This window comes from Ostrea edulis, chromosome 5 (assembly GCF_947568905.1).
Source record: "Ostrea edulis chromosome 5, xbOstEdul1.1, whole genome shotgun sequence".
NCBI classification, from domain to species: domain Eukaryota; kingdom Metazoa; phylum Mollusca; class Bivalvia; order Ostreida; family Ostreidae; genus Ostrea; species Ostrea edulis.
The window spans coordinates 31,154,887-31,176,721 of record NC_079168.1 but is presented as its reverse complement, the minus strand read 5'-3'; the positions used below and the strand labels follow the sequence as shown (position 1 = coordinate 31,176,721).

General features: G+C 36.7%; 1 protein-coding gene across 7 annotated transcripts in view; it reads right to left on the bottom strand.

The window, feature by feature from the left end:
• The window catches only part of LOC125649900 (protein unc-79 homolog), a 77,870-nt gene that overhangs the window by 16,758 nt on the left and 39,277 nt on the right, over nt 1-21,835 (bottom strand). For 5 of the 7 annotated variants that reach the window (XM_056165761.1, XM_056165762.1, XM_056165763.1 and 2 more), the window contains 16 exons: nt 20,672-20,713; nt 18,277-18,390; nt 18,008-18,129; nt 15,721-15,774; nt 15,269-15,351; nt 14,174-14,216; nt 12,086-12,268; nt 10,429-10,576; nt 9,869-10,155; nt 8,725-9,160; nt 7,119-7,272; nt 4,001-4,234; nt 1,478-1,516; nt 1,261-1,376; nt 1,085-1,170; nt 194-433 (listed from right to left, as the gene is read on the bottom strand). In XM_056165761.1, the coding sequence (XP_056021736.1) occupies nt 194-433; nt 1,085-1,170; nt 1,261-1,376; nt 1,478-1,516; nt 4,001-4,234; nt 7,119-7,272; nt 8,725-9,160; nt 9,869-10,155; nt 10,429-10,576; nt 12,086-12,268; nt 14,174-14,216; nt 15,269-15,351; nt 15,721-15,774; nt 18,008-18,129; nt 18,277-18,390; nt 20,672-20,713 (2,381 nt within the window). The remainder of the gene's footprint in view (nt 1-193; nt 434-1,084; nt 1,171-1,260; nt 1,377-1,477; nt 1,517-4,000; nt 4,235-7,118; nt 7,273-8,724; nt 9,161-9,868; nt 10,156-10,428; nt 10,577-12,085; nt 12,269-14,173; nt 14,217-15,268; nt 15,352-15,720; nt 15,775-18,007; nt 18,130-18,276; nt 18,391-20,671; nt 20,714-21,835) is intronic. The other 2 variants (XM_056165765.1, XM_056165766.1) reach the window with 1 other exon arrangement.

Sequence of the window (21,835 nt, the reverse complement as noted above, 5' to 3'; positions counted from 1 at the left end):
GAAAACAATCTGGAAAAAAAATTAAAACCCCTGCTGGTCTCGAACCCGCAATCTACAGTTCCTCAGTTAACAAGCTAACCTACTGAGCTACACAGCTAGGCAATGAAAATTGTTATAAAAGGAAGACGGCCATTATGACGATGTAGAGTACCTCCTTAACGTGAATAATTTGATAAGTTGATTCCATTCTTACCCTGTAGTTACTAATCCCCGACACCTTCAGGATAGAAATCATGATGTTCAGAAGTGATGAAGGATCAAAAGGAGTTAGAAGCACTGTGTGCAGTTTCCTCAGGAAGATCTCAAAACTACCCACAATGCTGTTCCACATCGGAGCTGACGTCTCCAGGGAGATACAGTTCATGTAGTCAGCCAGATTGTTAAGCAGCAAGATAATGGTATCTGCAGGCACACTCTTCTTGCTGTTCAGTCCCTGTGTACACCAATAATATGTATATATGTATATGTATATATGGTACGACTGTTGGTCCATCCGAGCTTTGCTCGGTATAATACCGTATTTATGCAGAAATTTTAGCGAGGATTTAATTTGGTATTATTAGCGAGGGTAATGAGGTCACTAAAATTGAGTATCGCTAACAATTTTTCCCATATTGGAAGTAATAGTTACCTTTTCTGGAATTATAAAATAGATTGATTATCGCTAAATATATAATTATATTGTATACCATTTTTATGAAAAAATCGCTAACTTTATGTCTCGCTAAATATTCCACTTACATGTATATGGTACCTGCAGTGCAATATGTGTACCATAATGTACTTATTGAATAGTAATCCTACCACTGCATGGAGCATAAAACATTTTCTTCTTTTATTTTCCTTCTCATTTCTAGCCAATAGATGTAATTTTACAGTGGGTTAAATATCACCACTGCACTGGTGTTGAAACATCTTCAACACCAGATGTTTTTTCTATTTCTCCATTTTCATTTAAAATCTACATGGGAATCAGGAAATTTCATGATTTATTGAGCATCATCATCAACGTTTTTACTTGGATAAACTTTAGAAAACAATCCTGATCTACATTTCCAGTGAGAAGCTAAACCGACACACAGACCTCCAGAAGAAGCTGTATCGGGGCATGACAGGGCAGCTCCGTAAAGTCAGCTAAGGCAGCTGCCATGGTCTTAAAGAAGTGAACATCTGCAAAAGATTGTTATGGTCTCATAGAAACAAATTTACATTTGTCAATAAACAGCTTAGTATGAGGATCCCCTTTAAGGAGACTCTTACCCTCAAAGTTGCTTTGGAAGAGTATGGGAAAGATTCCGTTGGGAGCAAGCTGATGTAAAACGCATCTGATGAACTGCCTGGCAATGCTTACACTGTTTCCCGGCACCATAACATTACTGAAAGGTCCCAGTGTCATTTATAAAACGACATAGCGATGTGTAATTATTTATATTAATGTGACAGTGTACAAAGTCTCTGGTTTTGTTCTGTAAATTACCTGTCAACCTGCCAAACATAAGGACTGCTAGCAGCAATTCTGGAAAGATAAAAATAACATCTCAAAAGTCTGTAGAATGATTTAATTTCTCCGAAAACAACTCTATACCTCCTAAAACACAATAACTCAAGAAACAATAACTCACTAGACCTCACCTAGATAAATATAATAACTCACTACACCTCACCTAGATAAATATAATAACTCACTAGACCTCACCTAGATAAATATAATAACTCACTAGACCTCACCTAGATAAATATAATAACTCACTAGACCTCACCTACATAAATATAATAACTCACTAGACCTCACCTAGATAAATATAATAACTCACTAGACCTCATCTAGATAAATATTATAATTCACTAGACCTCACCTAGATAAATATAATAACTCACTACACCTCACCTAGATAAATATAATAACTCACTAGACCTCACCTAGATAAATATAATAACTCACTAGACCTCACCTAGATAAATATAATAACTCACTAGACCTCACCTAGATAAATATAATAACTCACTAGACCTCATCTAGATAAATATAATAACTCACTAGACCTCACCTAGATAAACATGATAATTAACTCACTAGACCTCATCTAGATAAATATAATAACTCACTAGACCTCACCTAGATAAATATAATAACTCACTAGACCTCATCTAGATAAATATAATAACTCACTAGACCTCACCTAGATAAATATAATAACTCACTAGACCTCACCTAGATAAATATAATAACTCACTAGACCTCATCTAGATAAACATGATAATTAACTCACTAGACCTCATCTAGATAAATATAATAACTCACTAGACCTCATCTAGATAAATATAATAACTCACTAGACCTCACCTAGATAAATATAATAACTCACTAGACCTCACCTAGATAAATATAATAACTCACTAGACCTCACCTAGATAAATATAATAACTCACTAGACCTCACCTAGATAAATATAATAACTCACTAGACCTCACCTAGATAAATATAATAACTCACTAGACCTCACCTAGATAAATATAATAACTCACTAGACCTCACCTAGATAAATATAATAACTCACTAGACCTCACCTACATAAATATAATAACTCACTAGACCTCACCTAGATAAATATAATAACTCACTAGACCTCATCTAGATAAATATAATAACTCACTAGACCTCACCTAGATAAATATAATAACTCACTACACCTCACCTAGATAAATATAATAACTCACTAGACCTCACCTAGATAAATATAATAACTCACTAGACCTCACCTAGATAAATATAATAACTCACTAGACCTCATCTAGATAAATATAATAACTCACTAGACCTCACCTAGATAAATATAATAACTCACTAGACCTCACCTAGATAAACATGATAATTAACTCACTAGACCTCATCTAGATAAATATAATAACTCACTAGACCTCACCTAGATAAATATAATAACTCACTAGACCTCACCTAGATAAATATAATAACTCACTAGACCTCACCTAGATAAATATAATAACTCACTAGACCTCACCTAGATAAATATAATAACTCACTAGACCTCATCTAGATAAACATGATAATTAACTCACTAGACCTCATCTAGATAAATATAATAACTCACTAGACCTCATCTAGATAAATATAATAACTCACTACACCTCACCTAGATAAATATAATAACTCACTAGACCTCACCTAGATCAATATAATAACTCACTAGACCTCACCTAGATAAATATAATAACTCACTATACCTCACCTAGATAAATATAATAACTCACTAGACCTCACCTACATAAATATAATAACTCACTAGACCTCACCTAGATAAATATAATAACTCACTAGACCTCACCTAGATAAATATAATAACTCACTAGACCTCATCTAGATAAATATAATAACTCACTAGACCTCATCTAGATAAATATAATAACTCACTAGACCTCACCTAGATAAATATAATAACTCACTAGACCTCATCTAGATAAACATAATAATTAACTCACTAGACCTCACCTAGATAAATATAATAAATCACTACACCTCACCTAGATAAATATAATAACTCACTACACCTCACCTAGATAAATATAATAACTCACTAGACCTCACCTACATAAATATAATAACTCACTAGACCTCACCTACATAAATATAATAACTCACTAGACCTCATCTAGATAAATATAATAACTCACTAGACCTCACCTAGATAAATATAATAACTCACTACACCTCACCTAGATAAATATAATAACTCACTAGACCTCATCTAGATAAACATAATAATTAACTCACTAGACCTCACCTAGATAAATATAATAACTCACTAGACCTCACCTAGATAAATATAATAACTCACTAGACCTCACCTAGATAAATATAATAACTCACTAGACCTCACCTAGATAAATATAATAACTCACTCACTAGACCTCACCTAGATAAACATAATAATTAACTCATTAGACCTCACCTAGATAAATATAATAATTCACTAGACCTCACCTTGATACACATTGTAATGTTTCCAGCAACAGCGGTGTAGCCAGGGCAGGTTCTCGGTGTATAAAGGTTGCCAAGACAACCACACAATAACCAATCGTATCCTCATCATACTCCTCCAAAATAGCACTACATTCTGGGCAGCGTTCCACCATTATGTTGTCTCCGTATCTTGAGGAGGAGGCCTTCTTGGCAGCTTTTTGTTTCGACAGCAATTCACTTTTCCTGGCTCTTCTCCTAATAAAAATTTTTCTTAAAGATATGCAGGTGTACAGAATAATTTTTTTTGAAAATTGGTAAATTTTTGGCAACTTTTGCCCCACCCCTAAGGCCCCAGGGGTGTAGGAGTCCTGGAAATTTACAATTTATGTCCCCCTTAAATGTTAATTTCTGAAAAATCTTTAGATGTGATTGAAAAAAAGTTAAAGGATGATCTTATAAATTCTATGGAATGGATGCATAAGAACAAATTGACAATAAATTTAAAGAAAACACAATGTATTTTGATAGGAACGTCACAGAAATTATCGAAATGTAGAAACCTTTGTATTAATGTTCGTGAAATTTTTATAGAAAATGTCAAATATGCCAAACTTTTAGGTGTTTACATCGATGAATGTCTTACGTGGTCTTATCACACAGATGCCTTATGTAAAAAACTTAGTCAGAAACTAGGTGTTTTAAGGAGATTGAGTACTTTTATGTCAAAGGAGGCACTTTTCCATTAGTTATTGTTGTACAGTATGGCAGGACACAAAGAACAAGACAAATATTGATCGGCTTTTTAAATTACAAAAGACGGCAGCAAGGATCATTTTACATATTAAAGTACCTCATTCAGTGTCAACTTCTTGCATGCTATCGAATTTGAGATGGATGCCTTTGATTGACTATTTTATTTATCGAAAAATTATTCTTATGTTTAAAGTTTTACATCATATGACTCCAGAGTATTTGCATGTTTTTAGATTTGTGAATGAAGTAAACACAAGAAATACAAGACAGAGCTCTACTAATTTTATTTATGTTACAAGAGCCAAAACAGAATATTTTAGAATACCTTTTATCATTTCAACAGCAATTTTATGGAACTCATTACCAGATTTTATAAGAAAAGCACAACTACCACATCTTTCAAATCGCCCTATCTAAAACATTATTTTGATCCTCAATGATACTCGTGTGTTTATTGTCTCTTTTCATTTAGTTCTTATCTGTATGTATATAAATTGTGATATTTCCATGCTTTGTGATATATGTTCTCGATATGTATATATGTTATAGACAGGACCACAATGTAAACTAGTTAATATAACTTATTGTGCAATCCTGTATAAATAAAGGATATTATTATCATATTTATAGTTATCAAGAAGTTAAAAATTTCTATTGTTCACACATTTAACAACTGACCATTTTGGTCCCATCCTGATACCAAAACCCCTACCCCTGGGATCATCAAATTTACAATTTTAGTAAAGGACTATCTACTCTTTCTAGTTTCAATTTATTATCAATAGCACTAAAGAGGATGTTATTTAACTGTTTTACACATAAACACAATATACTAAGTTTGGCCCTGCCCTGCGGTCAGAACACCTATACGGGGGAACATGAAAATTACAATAAAGTCCTAAATATATACATATATAACTATATATATACTTGCAGTTGAGATAAGCTACAATAAGTACCATCCTGATTGTGAGATAAGCTACAATAAGTACCATCCTGATTGTGAGATAAGCTACAATAAGTACCATCCTGATTGTGAGATAAGCTACAATAAGTACCATCCTGATTGTGAGATAAGCTACAATAAGTACCCTCCTGATTGTGAGATAAGCTACAATAAGTACCATCCTGATTGTGAGATAAGCTACAATAAGTACCATCCTGATTGTGAGATAAGCTACAATAAGCACCCTCCTGATTGTGAGATAAGCTACAATAAGTACCCTCCTGGTTGTGAGATAAGCTACAATAAGTACCCTCCTGATTTGTGAGATAAACTACAATAAGTACCCTCCTGATTTGTGAGATAAGCTACAATAAGTACCCTCCTGATTGTGAGATAAGCTACAATAAGCACCCTCCTGATTGTGAGATAAGCTATAATAAGCACCCTCCTGATTGTGAGATAAGCTATAATAAGTACCCTCCTGATTGTGAGATAAGCTACAATAAGTACCCTCCTGATTTGTGAGATAAGCTACAATAAGCACCCTCCTGATTGTGAGATAAGCTACAATAAGTACCCTCCTGATTGTGAGATAAGCTACAATAAGTACCCTCCTGATTGTGAGATAAGCTACAATAAGTACCCTCCTGGTTGTGAGATAAGCTACAATAAGTACCCTCCTGGTTGTGAGATAAGCTACAATAAGTACCCTCCTGATTTGTGAGATAAACTACAATAAGCACCCTCCTGATTTGTGAGATAAGCTACAATAAGCACCCTCCTGATTGTGAGATAAGCTACAATAAGTACCCTCCTGATTGTGAGATAAGCTACAATAAGTACCCTCCTGATTGTGAGATAATCTGTAAGTACCCTCCTGATTGTGAGATAAGCTACAATAAGTACCCTCCTGATTGTGAGATAAGCTACAATAAGCACCCTCCTGATTGTGAGATAAGCTATAATAAGCACCCTCCTGATTGTGAGATAAGCTACAATAAGTACCTTCCTGATTGTGAGATAAGCTATAATAAGTACCCTCCTGATTTGTGAGATAAACTACAATAAGTACCCTCCTGATTTGTGAGATAAGCTACAATAAGCACCCTCCTGATTGTGAGATAAGCTACAATAAGTACCCTCCTGATTGTGAGATAAGCTACAATAAGCACCCTCCTGATTGTGAGAAAAGCTACAATAAGCACCCTCCTGATTTGTGAGATAAGCTTCAATAAGTACCCTCCTGATTTGTGAGATAAGCTACAATAAGTACCCTCCTGATTATGAGATAAGCTACAATAAGTATCCTTCTGACTGTGAGATAAGCTACAATAAGCACCCTCCTGATTGTGAGATAAGCTACAATAAGCACCCTCCTGATTTGTGAGATAAGTTTCAATAAGTACCCTTCTGATTTGTGAGATAAGCTACAATAAGTACCCTCCCGGTTTGATGACAGCCTCCTCCTGGAGTTGCTCATTCAGTTCTGGGAAAGCCTTCTGTAGCTCTACAGTGATCAAGCCAGTCTTCCTCGGCTTCCGAGCTCTGAACCTGGGCTGTGTACCCTTCAACAGGCTTGCTGTGGGTAATAAACCTGGATAGAGATAACAATTAGCATGAGCCTTTATGTACCTATCCTCTCAAATTGTATAATCATGTATAGTAAAATACACTTATAGCGAAGTGCTGGGGAAGAATGACTCTGATTCATTATATATGTAATTCATTATACCCAAGAAGTTCACCATATTTCTTAAAAATTCAGGGAATGAAAATCACTTTCCTGAAAGAGAGAATTCATTATCAGTGTGTTCAATGTAACCGTGTTTTATTGTAATGTACATGTAAATTCATTATAAGTGTGTTCACTGTAACTGTGTTTTACTGTAAGTGTAAATTCATTATAAGTGTGTTCACTGCAACTGTGCTTTAATGTAAGTGTGAGTTCATTATAAGCGTGTTCACTGTAACATGTTTTACTGTAAGTGTGAATTCATTATAAGTGTGTTCACTGTAACCATGTTTTACTGTAAGTGTGAATTCCTTATAAGTGTTCACTGTAACCATGTTTTACTGTAAGTGTGACTTCATTATAAGTGTGTTCACTGTAACCATGTTTTACTGTACATTATATGAAAAGAAAGGAGAAGAGAAAATGCATCACAAGAGAAAGTTTGTAACAAACTAATTCTTAAATAGACTGTCACCTGTATATATTGTACATGTAAACATACAATATTCAATGCCTGCAAAATAATGCAAGCACACTTGTAACAAATATAAAGAGGCTATAATTCATATATGTAGTTTCTTATCCAAAAATATATGTAGTTTCTTATAAAAATAGATACAGAAATACCTGATAAATGGAAGTACAGTATCCTCTCCTTGAGATGGAGTATAATTGTGATTCTTTGTATGGACTGTGTACCTGTGGTGGGTAAGGCTCCTAGATTCATGACATTTACCTTTTCCCTCCTCCTGCGTGTCAAGCGTCCCCAGAATCTAGATTTACACACTTCATGACACTTACCTTTTCCCTCCTCCTATGTGTCAGCATCCCCAGAATCTAGATTTACACAGTTCATGACACTTACCTTTTCCCTCCTCCTGCGTGTCAGCGTCCCCCAGAATCTAGATTTACACAGCTCATAACACTTACCTTTTCCCTCCTCCTATGTGTCAGCGTCCCCAAAATCTAGATTTACATACTTCACGACACTTACCTTTTCCCTCCCTCTACGTGTTAGCGTACCCAGAATCTAGATTTACACAACTCATGACATTTACCTTTTCCCTCCTCCTGCGTGTCAGCGTCCCCAGAATCTAGATTTACACAACTCATGACATTTACCTTTTCCCTCCTCCTGCGTGTCAGCGTCCCCAGAATCTAGATTTACACACCTCATGACATTTACCTTTTCCCTCCTCCTACGTGTCAGCGTCCCCAGAATCTAGATTTACACAGTTCATGACATTTACCTTTTCCCTCCTCCTACGTGTCAGCGTCCCCAGAATCTAGATTTACACAGTTCATGACATTTACCTTTTCCCTCCTCCTGCGTGTCAGCGTCCCCAGAATCTGTGGCTCCCCCTGTGTACTTCTCTCCATCTGTGTCCGACGTCGTCTGCTTCTCACTGTCTTCTGCTCCACTTTCAACCTCAGATGTCAGGTCATTGCTGCGTTCTGTTGTGGTGGTGGGCCCCGTCAGTGTGCTTGAGGCATCATTGCTACTAAACTGGGTCACTTTGCTGGTGTCCGTTACCTGAGAAATCTGGGGACTAGCAATAAATGTATCCTTGATCTTTGGTTGGTCTTCCTTTTTACAGAATTCATTCAACTGTTTGGCCATGATAACGTCTACAGAAGGGATGTCCGTCTTTTCTTCAAAAGTTTGGGTAGCCTCTATTAGAGCCGGGGAGGAGGATCTCTCAGGAGCGGGCAGAATGTTCGGGTGACCCCTTCTAATCTCTGCAGCTCTCTAGAATTCCACAAATTGTGTAAATTTTAAATCAGTTTTTACACATTTGATAAGAAATTGCAGTTTGATGTACTATTCACACAGGGTAGTCAGTGATGGTCATAAGCTTAGACTTAGTACAATATGGTCTGGAAAATACCTAAATATAGTCAAATCTTGTTATCTTGAACTCAATGTGACCAAGAAAAAACTTCGAGATATCCGAGGGTTCAAGATATTGAAGGTAAAATACTTAAAAGAATAAGTGGTTGGGACTTCCAAATCACTTCGATATATCCATGGTATTCAAAATATCGGTGTTCGAGAAACCGAAGTTCAACTGTATATGCAGAGTAACTTGCATTATCCGACGTATGCTGGGAGACAAATGACAGATTAAATAAGATGTTGGGTTGCAGAGTGTAAAGAAATTAGGAAAGAAAAGAGAGTTGGGAATGAGCGTTAGGGTTGAAATTCTGTGAAATGGATTACGAAGTTGTAGATTTGATGGTATTTGACAGTATGCCAGTGCTCCAGCCAGCTACAGGTTCAGCAGCGAAACTTTTAGTCTATGTTATCATGAATGTAAGTATTCTTTGTTTTATTTTCATTACATTTTATCTTCATCTTATTTCATTTATTTATATTCATTACTGCAGAAGGAGTGTGAGAACATTATCTAAGGCTAAGAGTGTGTACGCCTGTGTACAATCTTAGAATTAATATTACCCTTGGTGACTGTTTTCTTTTGAGATTTTTGTCCATTTCCGGCTCTGTATACTCCACAATTCTCCTAGGTTTCCTCTGCTTGGAGGGTCTTTTTGGGGTTTCAGACACCACCTGTCTGTGGCTCTCTTCTAAAGCAGACACGCCCTCTGTGTTATTTGTCTTGTATTGGACAGTGCTGTACTCTGGAGGTGACACCAAGTTGACCTCCACTGTGTCTTTGACCTTTGGACTTTGCGGAGGTGTGTCAGTTTCCTGAATATTTTCCAAGTCATTAAGTTTTGTGGAATCTGAAACAAAAAATCACAATTGTAGCATTCCCTGACATGAAATGAGCAAGACAGATCACAAATTTTACATCACAGCAGAATGTTAACACAATTCTTGAAAAACTTGTGAGACCATATGGAAAAAAATCTAAAATTAACTTTGAAAAAAGGCAGAGCATTGATACCTAAATGTAGCCATGAACTCCATAAGTGTTTCGAAGTTTCCACTTTGCCCAATACATGTATGAGGTTGAGTACCTGTATTTTGTTTTTTTACACTAATTTTCTACCCACCTTTACTTCTGAGCATCGAGGGACTAGGTGGGAGGAAGCCGTCCTCGTGAGATTTCGTACAGCGGTGATGCTGAGCATCAATTGTATTGATGACAACTCGTACCAGGGTCTGAATAATGGCAGACACTGGGGATGTGTAAAACTGGTACTGTCAGAGAAAAGAAAGGCACGTTATAAATTGTATATTGCATGTGATACATTGTATATAGTGTGTGATAAATTGTATAGCATGTGATAAATTGTATATAGCATGTGATATATTGTATATTGCATGCGATAAACTGTATATTGCATGTGATATATTGTATATAGCATGTGATAAATTGTATATAGCATGTGATATATTGTACATTGCATGTGATAAATTGTACATTGCATGTGATAAATTGTAAATTGCATGTGATGAACTGTATATAGTGTGTGATAAATTGTATATTGGATGTGATAAATTGTATATTGCATGTTATAATTTGTATATTACATGTGATAAATTGTATATTGGCAGTATTTCAAATTCCTGAGATTTCTCCTCCCAAGACTTAGTAAACTAAAAGATTATTCCACATGAAAACATCTCTAAATCACTAAATGTAATTGTGTTTCTTTGCTGAGCACATCTTCTGTGTGTGCTGTTGGTTTTGTTGGGGGGGGGGGGTTTCACTAAATGTAATTGTGTTTCTTTGCTGAGCACATCTTCTGTGTGTGCTGTTGGTTTTGTTGGGGGGGGGGGGGGGGGGGGGGGGGTTTGAAGATTTTAAATAACAAAAAAATAATTGTTTGATAATTCATAAAAAAGTTTTGAAATCTGATAGCAGGTGTAAGCTTTGACTTCCTGCAAATTTGCAGCATTCAAAACTTCTTCCCTTCCAAAAGCACAAGCCCCTACTTTTCTTATTCTGCCAAAAATATCATGAGTGTATCACTTGGAACCCTCACCCACTTATAGAGATGGACCAAACCATCTCCGGGGATCTTCACAAGGATCCAAACCAGTTTCCTGCGGATTTGAAGGCAGCAGGTGTTTTCCCATCGTTTGAAAATGATACCCATACACATTCAATTGGGAAAAATAGTGTCAAAATAGAACAAATTAAGAATTTTCTTTCATATCAACAAACGAAATCTACATTAAAATTAACACTGAATAAGCCATATATTAAAGAATAAACCAGTGTTCATTGTTTACAATTTTACAAACACGCACTTTTTTATTGACTTCTACTTTCTATTTAAGAGGATCAAAATGAAGATGTTGGTAACTTGTACATACAAAGCAAATTACAAGCCTCGAATTACAATGTCAAAGCACTTAACTTTGTTATTGAGCATTTTATTAGCCTATTAATTGGGAGAAATCAATAGTATTCCAGCATTGGGAATGGTACCATTTATCGGTACCAGTTCTATAAGAGAAGTTGGGAGGTCTCTCTGACATTGAACGCCCTAACTGTGGACACCATAGTGTTCCTAAGTCCTTTATAAAGCACTTTAATCCTGTCTGTTTGACACCCACCTTGTACAGTATAAGTAAGCACATTAATCCTGTCCGTCTGACACCCACCTTGTACAGTATAAGTAAGCACATTAATCCTGTCCGTCTGACACCCACCTTGTACAGTATAAGTAAGCACATTAATCCTGTCCGTCTGACACCCACCTTGTACAGTATTACCAGTAGTGTTGTCAGCCAGGAGATCCGGGTGTGGGGCTCAAGGTACCACAGAGTGTAGTTGGGGGGCTGGTAGTCACTGGCGTATCTCTGGGGGGAGGGGCCGTACTGCAGCAGCAACAGCGTGATCGGAAGGATCTGATTGCCCAGGTCAAAGTTACGGTCTAGGACCTGCAATGTCAGGGATAAAATTACAGTCTAGAACCTGCAATGTCAGGGTCAAAGTTACAGTCTAGGACCTGCAATGTCAAGGTCAATGTTTCAGTCTTGGACCTGCAATGTCAGAGTTAAAGTTACAGTATAGGACCTGCAATGTCAGGGATAAAGTTACAGTCTAGGACCTGCAATGTCAGGGATAAAATTACAGTCTAGGACCTGCAATGTCAGGGTCAAAGTTACAGTCTAGGACCTGCAATGTCAGGGATAAAGTTACAGTCTAGGACCTGCAATGACAGGGTCAAAGTTACAGTCTAGGACCTGCAATGTCAGGAATAAAGTTACAGTCTAGGACCTACAATGTCAGGGATAAAGTTACAGTCTAGGACCTGCAATGTCAGGGTTAAAGTTACAGTCTAGGACCTGTAATGTCAGGGATAAAGTTACAGTCTAGGACCTGCAATGTCAGGGTTAAAGTTACAGTCTAGGACCTGCAATATCAGGGTTAAAGCTACAGTCTATGACCTGCAATGTCAGGGATAAAGTTACAGTCTAGGACCTGCAATGTCAGGGATAAAGTTACAGTCTAGGACCTGCAATTTTCAGGGATAGAGAAGCACACATCATTTCAATAATGTCAACATGAGAAGTTTTTATACTGGACAGTTCTTGCTGTTGTATAGTAACTGTTGAGCTTTGTTAATCTCAAAACTTTGAATACTGAAAACAATCTTTCAGATAACTGAACAATTGAAAATACTGAAAATTTTCAAGTTTTACTTTTCCATTTTTAATGTTTACAATGCTAAATTAAGGCATTTCTAATGGTCAGCAAAAATTTGAATGTCAGTTGTTGAGTTACAAGAGAGATACAGATCTTACAATTCTTTGTTATGTAAACAAAGCTTGTGTCATGTTTTTGTTTATATAGGATAAATATACGTCTAGCAAAAGATTCGTTTAAAGCAGATATTTTCAATTTACAAGTGAATTCTGAACACAACTAAACAGTCTCTAGTGTTTGTCACATCTCATTTTGCTTTAAACATATTTTCTATATTTATTATTACTACAGTAACTTGATCCGAAGAGTCGGATCACGTCGAGTTGACAGGCGCAGATCATCAGATCACACGAGACGCAAAGCGTCGAGTTTGATCTGATGATCCGCGCCTGTCAATGAGACGTGATCCAACTCTTCGGATCAAGTTACTGTAGTAATGATAAATTTATTATATGTGTTTTAAATCCGCATTTATAAGATACTAAATGTAATCCAAATTATCAAAAAATACAGACATACAGTGAAATTATGTTTTGTGTACGCAGATATACTTTTTTGTTTTGTGACGTGGTCAATATTTTCCACAAATAACGTTGCGTTGTTGCATTGTGACGTCATTGTGACGGCATCAGTTTCAGAGGATACTGATACGGAATCAGAAAACCACAGTGTGGTGATCCGGAAAACCGGATCACACGCTGTGAAATCCACAGTATCAAAGAACGATACATTGATGGGTATATAATAAATTAAGTTATCTCTATGTAAACGAAAAGTTTAACATGGTTTTAATTTCATGATACAGGAAAATCTACTTATAAAATTTTGACTATGAATGCATTGAAATATTTTTAACATATCATTCACTATGAGTTTAATTTTGTGGAATTGTGATCATAGTGAAATAAAGTCATCATGTTAATTTCAAAATCTACCCAATCAAAATTCCCAAATACATTTTCTTTATGTATGTTAACCCAATATTTCTAACCCTCGGATATCTCAAAGTTTTTTCTCAGCCAAAATCAAGTTTGAAATAACAAAGTTTGACTGTATATAAAATGAAATATCATTATTTCATGACAAAAGAATGGCAGTCTTACATTCTTACTATTGGAATAAAGAGAAAAACATACAAACGGAACTCCACTAAGGAAAGCGTTAAAAACAGCAGAGGATCTGAAACAAGAATAAATATTGATTAAGTATGGGTAAATACCAGAAAATACTTTTTATAACTCTGATGGAATTATGACAAGAGGCCCATGGGCCACATCGCTCACCTGAGTCACCTTGGCCCATATCTGAAGACTTTCCATATATATTTGCATGTAAAACCTTAGTCCCTATTATAGCCCAAACTACCCTTTGCAAACTTGAATCTACACTATGTCAGAAAGCTTTCATGTAAATGTCAACTTCTTAGGCCCTATGGTTCTTGAGAAGAAGATTTTTAAAGATTTTTCCTATATTTGTATGTAAAACTTTGACCCCCCCCCCCCCCACTTGTGGCCCCATCCTACCCCCCGGGGGCCATGATTTGAACAAACTTGAATCTGCACTATGTCAGAAAGTTTTCATGTAAAAATCAGCTTTTCTGGCTCAGTGGTTCTTGAGAAGAAGATTTTTCCTACATATTTGTATGTAAAACTTTGATCCCCTTGTGGCCCCGGGCATCCAACCCCCGGAGCCCATGATTTGAACAAACTTGAATCTGCATTATGTCAGGAAGCTTTCATGTAAATCTCAGCTTTTCTGGCTTAGTGGTTCTTGAGAAGATTTTTTAAGTTTTTCCCTATATATTTGTATGTAAAACTTTGATCCCCCCTTGTGGCCCCATCCTACCACCGGGGGCCATGATTTGAACAAACTTGAATCTGCAATATGTCAGGAAGCTTTCAGGTAAATTTCAGCTCTTCTGGCCCAGTGGTTCTTAAGAAGAAGATTTTTAAATGACCCCACCCTATTTTTGCATTTTTGTGATTACATGTATCTCCCCTTTGAAAGGGACATGGCCCTTCATTTGAACAAACTTGAAAGCCCTTCACCCAAGGATGCTTTTGGCCATGTTTGGTTGAAATTGGCCCAGTGGTTCTGGAGAAGAAGTCGAAAATGTGAAAAGTTTAACAGACTGACGGACAGACAGACAGACAAAAAGCAATCAGAAAAGCTCACTTGAACCTTCAGTTCAGGTGAGCTAAAAATGTGCAGAACGATTCTAGCCGTTGTACCTGAGTTTGTGCGGCGGTACGCTGAAGGATTTCTCTGTCTGGTTGTATCCCAGAAGAACATTCAAATGTCGAAGTACGATGTTCTAAAACAATTGAAAACATTCAAATGTCGAAGTACGATGTTCTAAAACAATTGAAAACATTCAAATGTCGAAGTACGATGTTCTAAAACAATCCAAAACATTCAAATGTCAAAGTACGATGTTCTAAAACAATTGAAAACATTCAAATGTCGAAATACGATGTTCTAAAACAATCCAAAACATTCAAATGTCGAAATACGATGTTCTAAAACAATCAAAAACATTCAAATGTCGAAATACGATGTTCTAAAACAATCAAAAACATTCAAATGTCGAAGTACGATGTTCTAAAACAATTAAAAATCTTAATATAAGTTATTCATCAAAGATGCATTTTGATTAGTTTTTCTTTTCTAAACTTTCACTCACCTGAATTCTATTATCCTTCTTTTTGTCATCATCTTGTTTCACTGTCACCATAAACTAAAACAATAAATAATATACAAATCATCAAACATTCATAACGGCTATATTTGCATTTAGTCTATATGTATGCCGAGTGTAAACCATTGTCATAATTAAGAAGATACAGCTATCCGATCATGTTGATCATAAATCATCTCATACAGAGAGGAATGCATACGTGCAGAACTATAGAATATATATTAGTACTAGTATTCCTGTATGATTACTACCCATGAAGTAAAACCTTGACCTTTGTCATATGACCTTGACAAATAACAAGCATCTTTCTTTCACCATGGGAAACATGTATGAGGCTTGATTATCCTAGCTTTATTAGAACTCTTTTTATCCTTCCCACAAGATGCTGATGGAAGCACAGACAACAGACAGACATACTGAGAACCTAATACAACCTGTTTATGATGGTTGACAGTGTGTATCAGGTGACAGTGTGTATCGGGTGACAGTGTGTATCGGGTGACAGTGTATCAGGTGACAGTGTATATCGGGTGACAGTGTATATCGGGTGACAGTGTGTGTCGGGTGACAGTGTGTGTCGAGTGACAGTGTGTATCGGGTGACAGTGTGTGTCGGGTGACAGTGTGTATCGGCTGACAGTGTGTATCAGCGGTTTGATTATCCTTGCCTTAACACTACTGTTTCTAATTTCTTTAATGTCTTAAGAAGTTACCAATGAAAGTTTGATCTTTGGTGTATGACCTTGAAAAACAATAGGTTTTTTCCTCCCTCATCTGAACACACAAACACCCACCCTCATCAGAACACACACAAACACCCACCCTCATCTGAACACACACAAACACCCACCCTCATCTGAACACACACAAACACCCACCCTCATCTGAACACACACAAACACCCACCCTCATCAGAACACACACAAACACCCACCCTCATCAGAACACACACAAATATCCACCCTCATCTGAACACACACAAACACCCACCCTCATCAGAACACACACACACACAAACACCCACCCTCATCTGAACACACACAAACACCCACCCTCATCTGAACACACACACACAAACACCCACCCTCATCAGAACACACACACACACAAACATCTACCCTCATCAGAACACACACAAACACCCACCCTCATCTGAACACACACAAACACCCACCCTCATCTGAACACACACAAACACCCACCCTCATCTGAACAAACACAAACACCCACCCTCATCAGAACACACACACACACAAACACCCACCCTCATCTGAACACACACAAACACCCACCCTCATCTGAACACACACAAACACCCACCCTCATCAGAACACACACAAACACCCACCCTCATCTGAACACACACACACAAACACCCACCCTCATCTGAACACACACAAACACCCACCCTCATCTGAACACACACAAACACCCACTCTCATCAGAACAAACACAAACACCCACCCTCATCTGAACACACACAAACACCCACCCTCATCAGAGCACACACAAACACCCACCCTCATCTGAACACACACAAACACCCACCCTCATCTGAACACACACAAACACCCACCCTCATCTGAACACACACAAACACCCACCCTCATCAGAACACACACAAACACCCACCCTCATCTGAACACACACAAACACTCACCCTCATCTGAACACACACAAACACCCATCCTCATCAGAACACACACAAACACCCACCCTCATCAGAACACACACACACACAAACACCCACCCTCATCAGAACACACACAAACACCCACCCTCATCTGAACACACACACACAAACACCCACCCTCATCTGAACACACACAAACACCCACCCTCATCTGAACACACACACACAAACACCCACCCTCATCTGAACACACACAAACACCCACCCTCATCTGAACACACACACACAAACACCCACCCTCATCTGAACACACACAAACACCCACCCTCATCAGAACACACACAAATATCCACCCTCATCAGAACACACACACACACAAACACCCACCCTCATCTGAACACACACAAACACCCACCCTCATCTGAACACACACAAACACCCACCCTCATCAGAACACACACAAACATCTACCCTCATCAGAACACACACAAACACCCACCCTCATCTGAACACACACAAAACACCCACCCTCATCTGAACACACACAAACACCCACCCTCATCAGAACACACACAAACACCCACCCTCATCAGAACACACACAAACACCCACCCTCATCTGAATACACACAAACACCCACCCTCATCAGCAAAGCCACTAGCTGGTACACAGTGTCTCTGTCCACCCCCTCCAGGTCCATCGCTTTCTGCAGCAGGGCGGTAAAATTACTCTCCTCGTCGGTAAACTCCTTAATGTTCCCCCCTATCAAATGAATGCATTCCAGCTCATCTCTTTTTATTGTCATTCTATCTTTTGAAATACTACATTTACTATAATATCTATGAAGCATTGCTTGCTTCAAACTGAATGATAACCGATATTTTCCACCATTGCAGTGGGTAACTTCACCTGGAAATATGTTGCTAAATGCTCCGAACTGCATCCTTGTAGTCATTCGTCGACCCAGATTAAAATGAGGAGCTGATTGCTGCCTGATACACGATTTCTCTTTGGCTTGTTCAACTGAAATCAGCAAGACATTTCTCACTATTAATTTACACTTAAACCAAATCATTCTGACACAAAACACTCACGCTGGGTTTGCTTTGGATAGAGAGTATGAATCAATAGCATTATTATGAATTCAAACAAAAAGACACAATATACATGAACCATTTAAAATAAATGGACGATCAAACAAAGAACATTTTTTAAGTCCTGTCACGATAAATAAAATGGACAATGTCAATTCAGAATTGTTTTAGGAACAATACGATAATCAGATTCAGCATACAACACATCCATATCTCCATTTTCTATAATATTAAAACATTATGCCTAACACATCACAAATCACACTGACTTGAAATTGGCAAGTTTCACTGCAAGCAAAGTCGACATGGCAATTAAATTAGAAGTTCAAACTTTTCCCCCATCTTTTTTCATACATGTATATTGATACCATAACAACAGTAACTAAAGATTCAGTGACCTTGAGTTGTCAGAATGACCTTGTTCTAACAGTGACCCTATTGAGATAATCTCACACTAAATATCTACACTGTATCAGAAAGCATATCAATTTGACCAATTGTCAGTTTGTTGTTTTTAAAACTGAATTTAAAGCTGTATGACCCGATGTCCATGTATTTTTTTGGTACATAATTACTTTCAAGCAGATTAATTACTTTATAAAGTTATTAACTTTTCCTTAATTACATGCTTGAAAACATTTGCATGTAAAAGAAAACAGTGCGAATATTATTTAGAAAGTAAATATAGTGGCTACATATATAAATCATTCCATAATAGACGTCTATAAATAGACCCACGCGCGTATGGGGAATCCCAACATGATGTATTAACTCACACGCAACTGTCTAGTTTTAAGGCTGAAAGAGTGTAAAACAACGAATTACTAAGAGGTATTTGATATTTTTATTTCTATTAAACTTATGGTACGGTACTGTTATAACAAAATACACAGCTTTACACAGATGATACCATCGATGATCTGAAAGTTTGAACTGGTCACGTGACTGTCACTTGAAATGGCAGAGTGACGCGGTTATTTGTAAACATCGATTTAAAATCAAATTATTTGGGTTAAAACAGGTGAAATAATTTATGATATGTCGTACAGTCTCATAACTACATACGTGCGATGATTTAATAGCGTTTTTACGAGATGGAAAAAAATATTGTAATTCGGACCATACAGCTTTAAAGATATCATTCAACAGATCAGAATGACAGTATACATGTATGTAAACTTAGACAGTAAGTTATTGTAACTTAGAAACTCAAATCAAGATTTATTGTAACCCAGAAACCCAACTCGGAGGTATTGTAGTCCAAACACTCAACTCAGAGTTATTGTAACCCAGAAACTCAAATCAGTATTATTATAATCCAGAAACTCAAATCAAGAGTTATTGTAACCCAGACATTCAAATCAAGAGTTAATATAACCCAGAAACATAACTCAAAGTTACTGCATGTATCCAGAAACAACTCAAACTCAACTCAGAGTTACTGCAGCCAAGACACTCAAATTAAGAGCTTTTGCAGCCCAGAAACTCAACTCAAAGTTATTGTACCTAGTAACTCACTCAAAGTTATTATAACCCAGAAACACTAACACAAGAAGATATCTGACTATATCTTTTTTCCTATCCTAATGACCTCCCATTTTACGGAGGTGTGGCCCTTCATTCTGAATGTTTGAGTTTAGTTCAGAAGCTCTAGAGAAGAAAGGTCGTATAAAATATGGAAAAATCAACAAACAAGGCTAAATTTCAGACACAGAGTGTGACATAAAACTCGCTAGTTTATGAAACATGATGTACCTTCGTTTGTACGCTAGCCCTGAATTCTTGTAAGTTACTTTTATCACAAAACAGTAACTTGTTTAAAACACACAGACATGCACTAATACATACACTCATAGCATTTTATGATAAAACAGTTACAACCCTTATCCTCTGTATCTATAATATTTCTATATATAGACATACACAGCAATATCTATCTGAACATCAATTCTCCAATCTTGGTTAATTATTCCATTACTAATTATGTATGTCCATATAATATTGCTGAAGTGAGCTAGAAATTGACACAAATTTGATGAAATAAAGATCCTAATCAATTAAACTAATAACACAAACAGAATTCAATCAGCAAAAATTTAGGAAATGGTTCTGCACTGGAAAACGATGCATGCAATCAAGTCTTGATTTTGATAAGCTGTTAGATTTGGAAAGCCAAAGCTTTTAAAAGAAGACCAGGATGTTAGACTTACGCAGGACCTTATACATAAGCAGCTTCCATTTACTATGAGTTTCTGCAAATAAGGTCACAAGCTACAGTTTGATGTGTCAATTAACAAGTTAACATGTACAGACAAAAACTACTCTCTGTCAAAAATTATGTGGTCAACAAATATCTATTAACATGCCAATCAGTCTCGCTTGACTAAACAACAAGAGGCCTGTAGGCCACATTGCTCACTTGTGCAAAAGCATCTTCCCATGTAATCTGTCTTTGCTCTGCGGAAACAAATTTTGATAACTGATAAAAGTAAACCCCTATTTAGTATTCTCCCCCCCCCCCCCACTGGTCTTTGAGATCATGGTATGGTCAATTTGAATCTACCTTACAATAGGATGCTTGCTGATCAAGAAACAGGTATGTTCATGGAATTTGAGTACCTGGTAGATCTTTAAACAATTTTCCTGGTAGATCTTAAAACTATTTTTCCTGTCAACTTTAAAGCCCTATTGTGGACCCATCATGACCCCCATGAGTCATGGTGAAACTCAATACTGAATATAGATGCATGTATATCACATTGACAAATTGTAATTTTGTGCTTCTCAAAAAGAACTTTTATAATCCTATATTAACTTTGAAACCTTCTTGTGGCTCTGCCTTAGTTACAAGGGTCAGAGTTTGAACAATTTAGCTTTATCTTACTATATAATTACAGATGGTTCTCATGATAATTTTTCAAACAAAAAAAAAATAATTTCCTGTCACTTAAGATCAAACCCAGGGTGTTTAATATTTTCGAAAATTGAGCCAATCAGAGGATTTCCTTTGAAAGAGGAAAAACAATGCCCCTGACTGTCAAGCTCATTTTAATGATTTTTTTCTCTCAGCTCAAATCATCTTAATATTCCTTTCTAACATAATTCAAAAAAGATATATGAATGATATTTTTCAACTTCGAAATGACTGCATGTTCGACAAGTTACGCTAGGAGCAGAGGGAATTTTGTCAGGAAGTAAAAATTCAGGGGAAATAATTTAAAGGTGGTAATCATTGTTATAAATGTATAAAATTGTTATTCATTACAGAAAATAATGTGTATGAGTTTCAATTTTAATTCTTTCAATTTTTTTTTAACAAAATGACCTTTTACTATCCCTTTAAAGTAATCATTGTATGATAGCAACACAAAAAT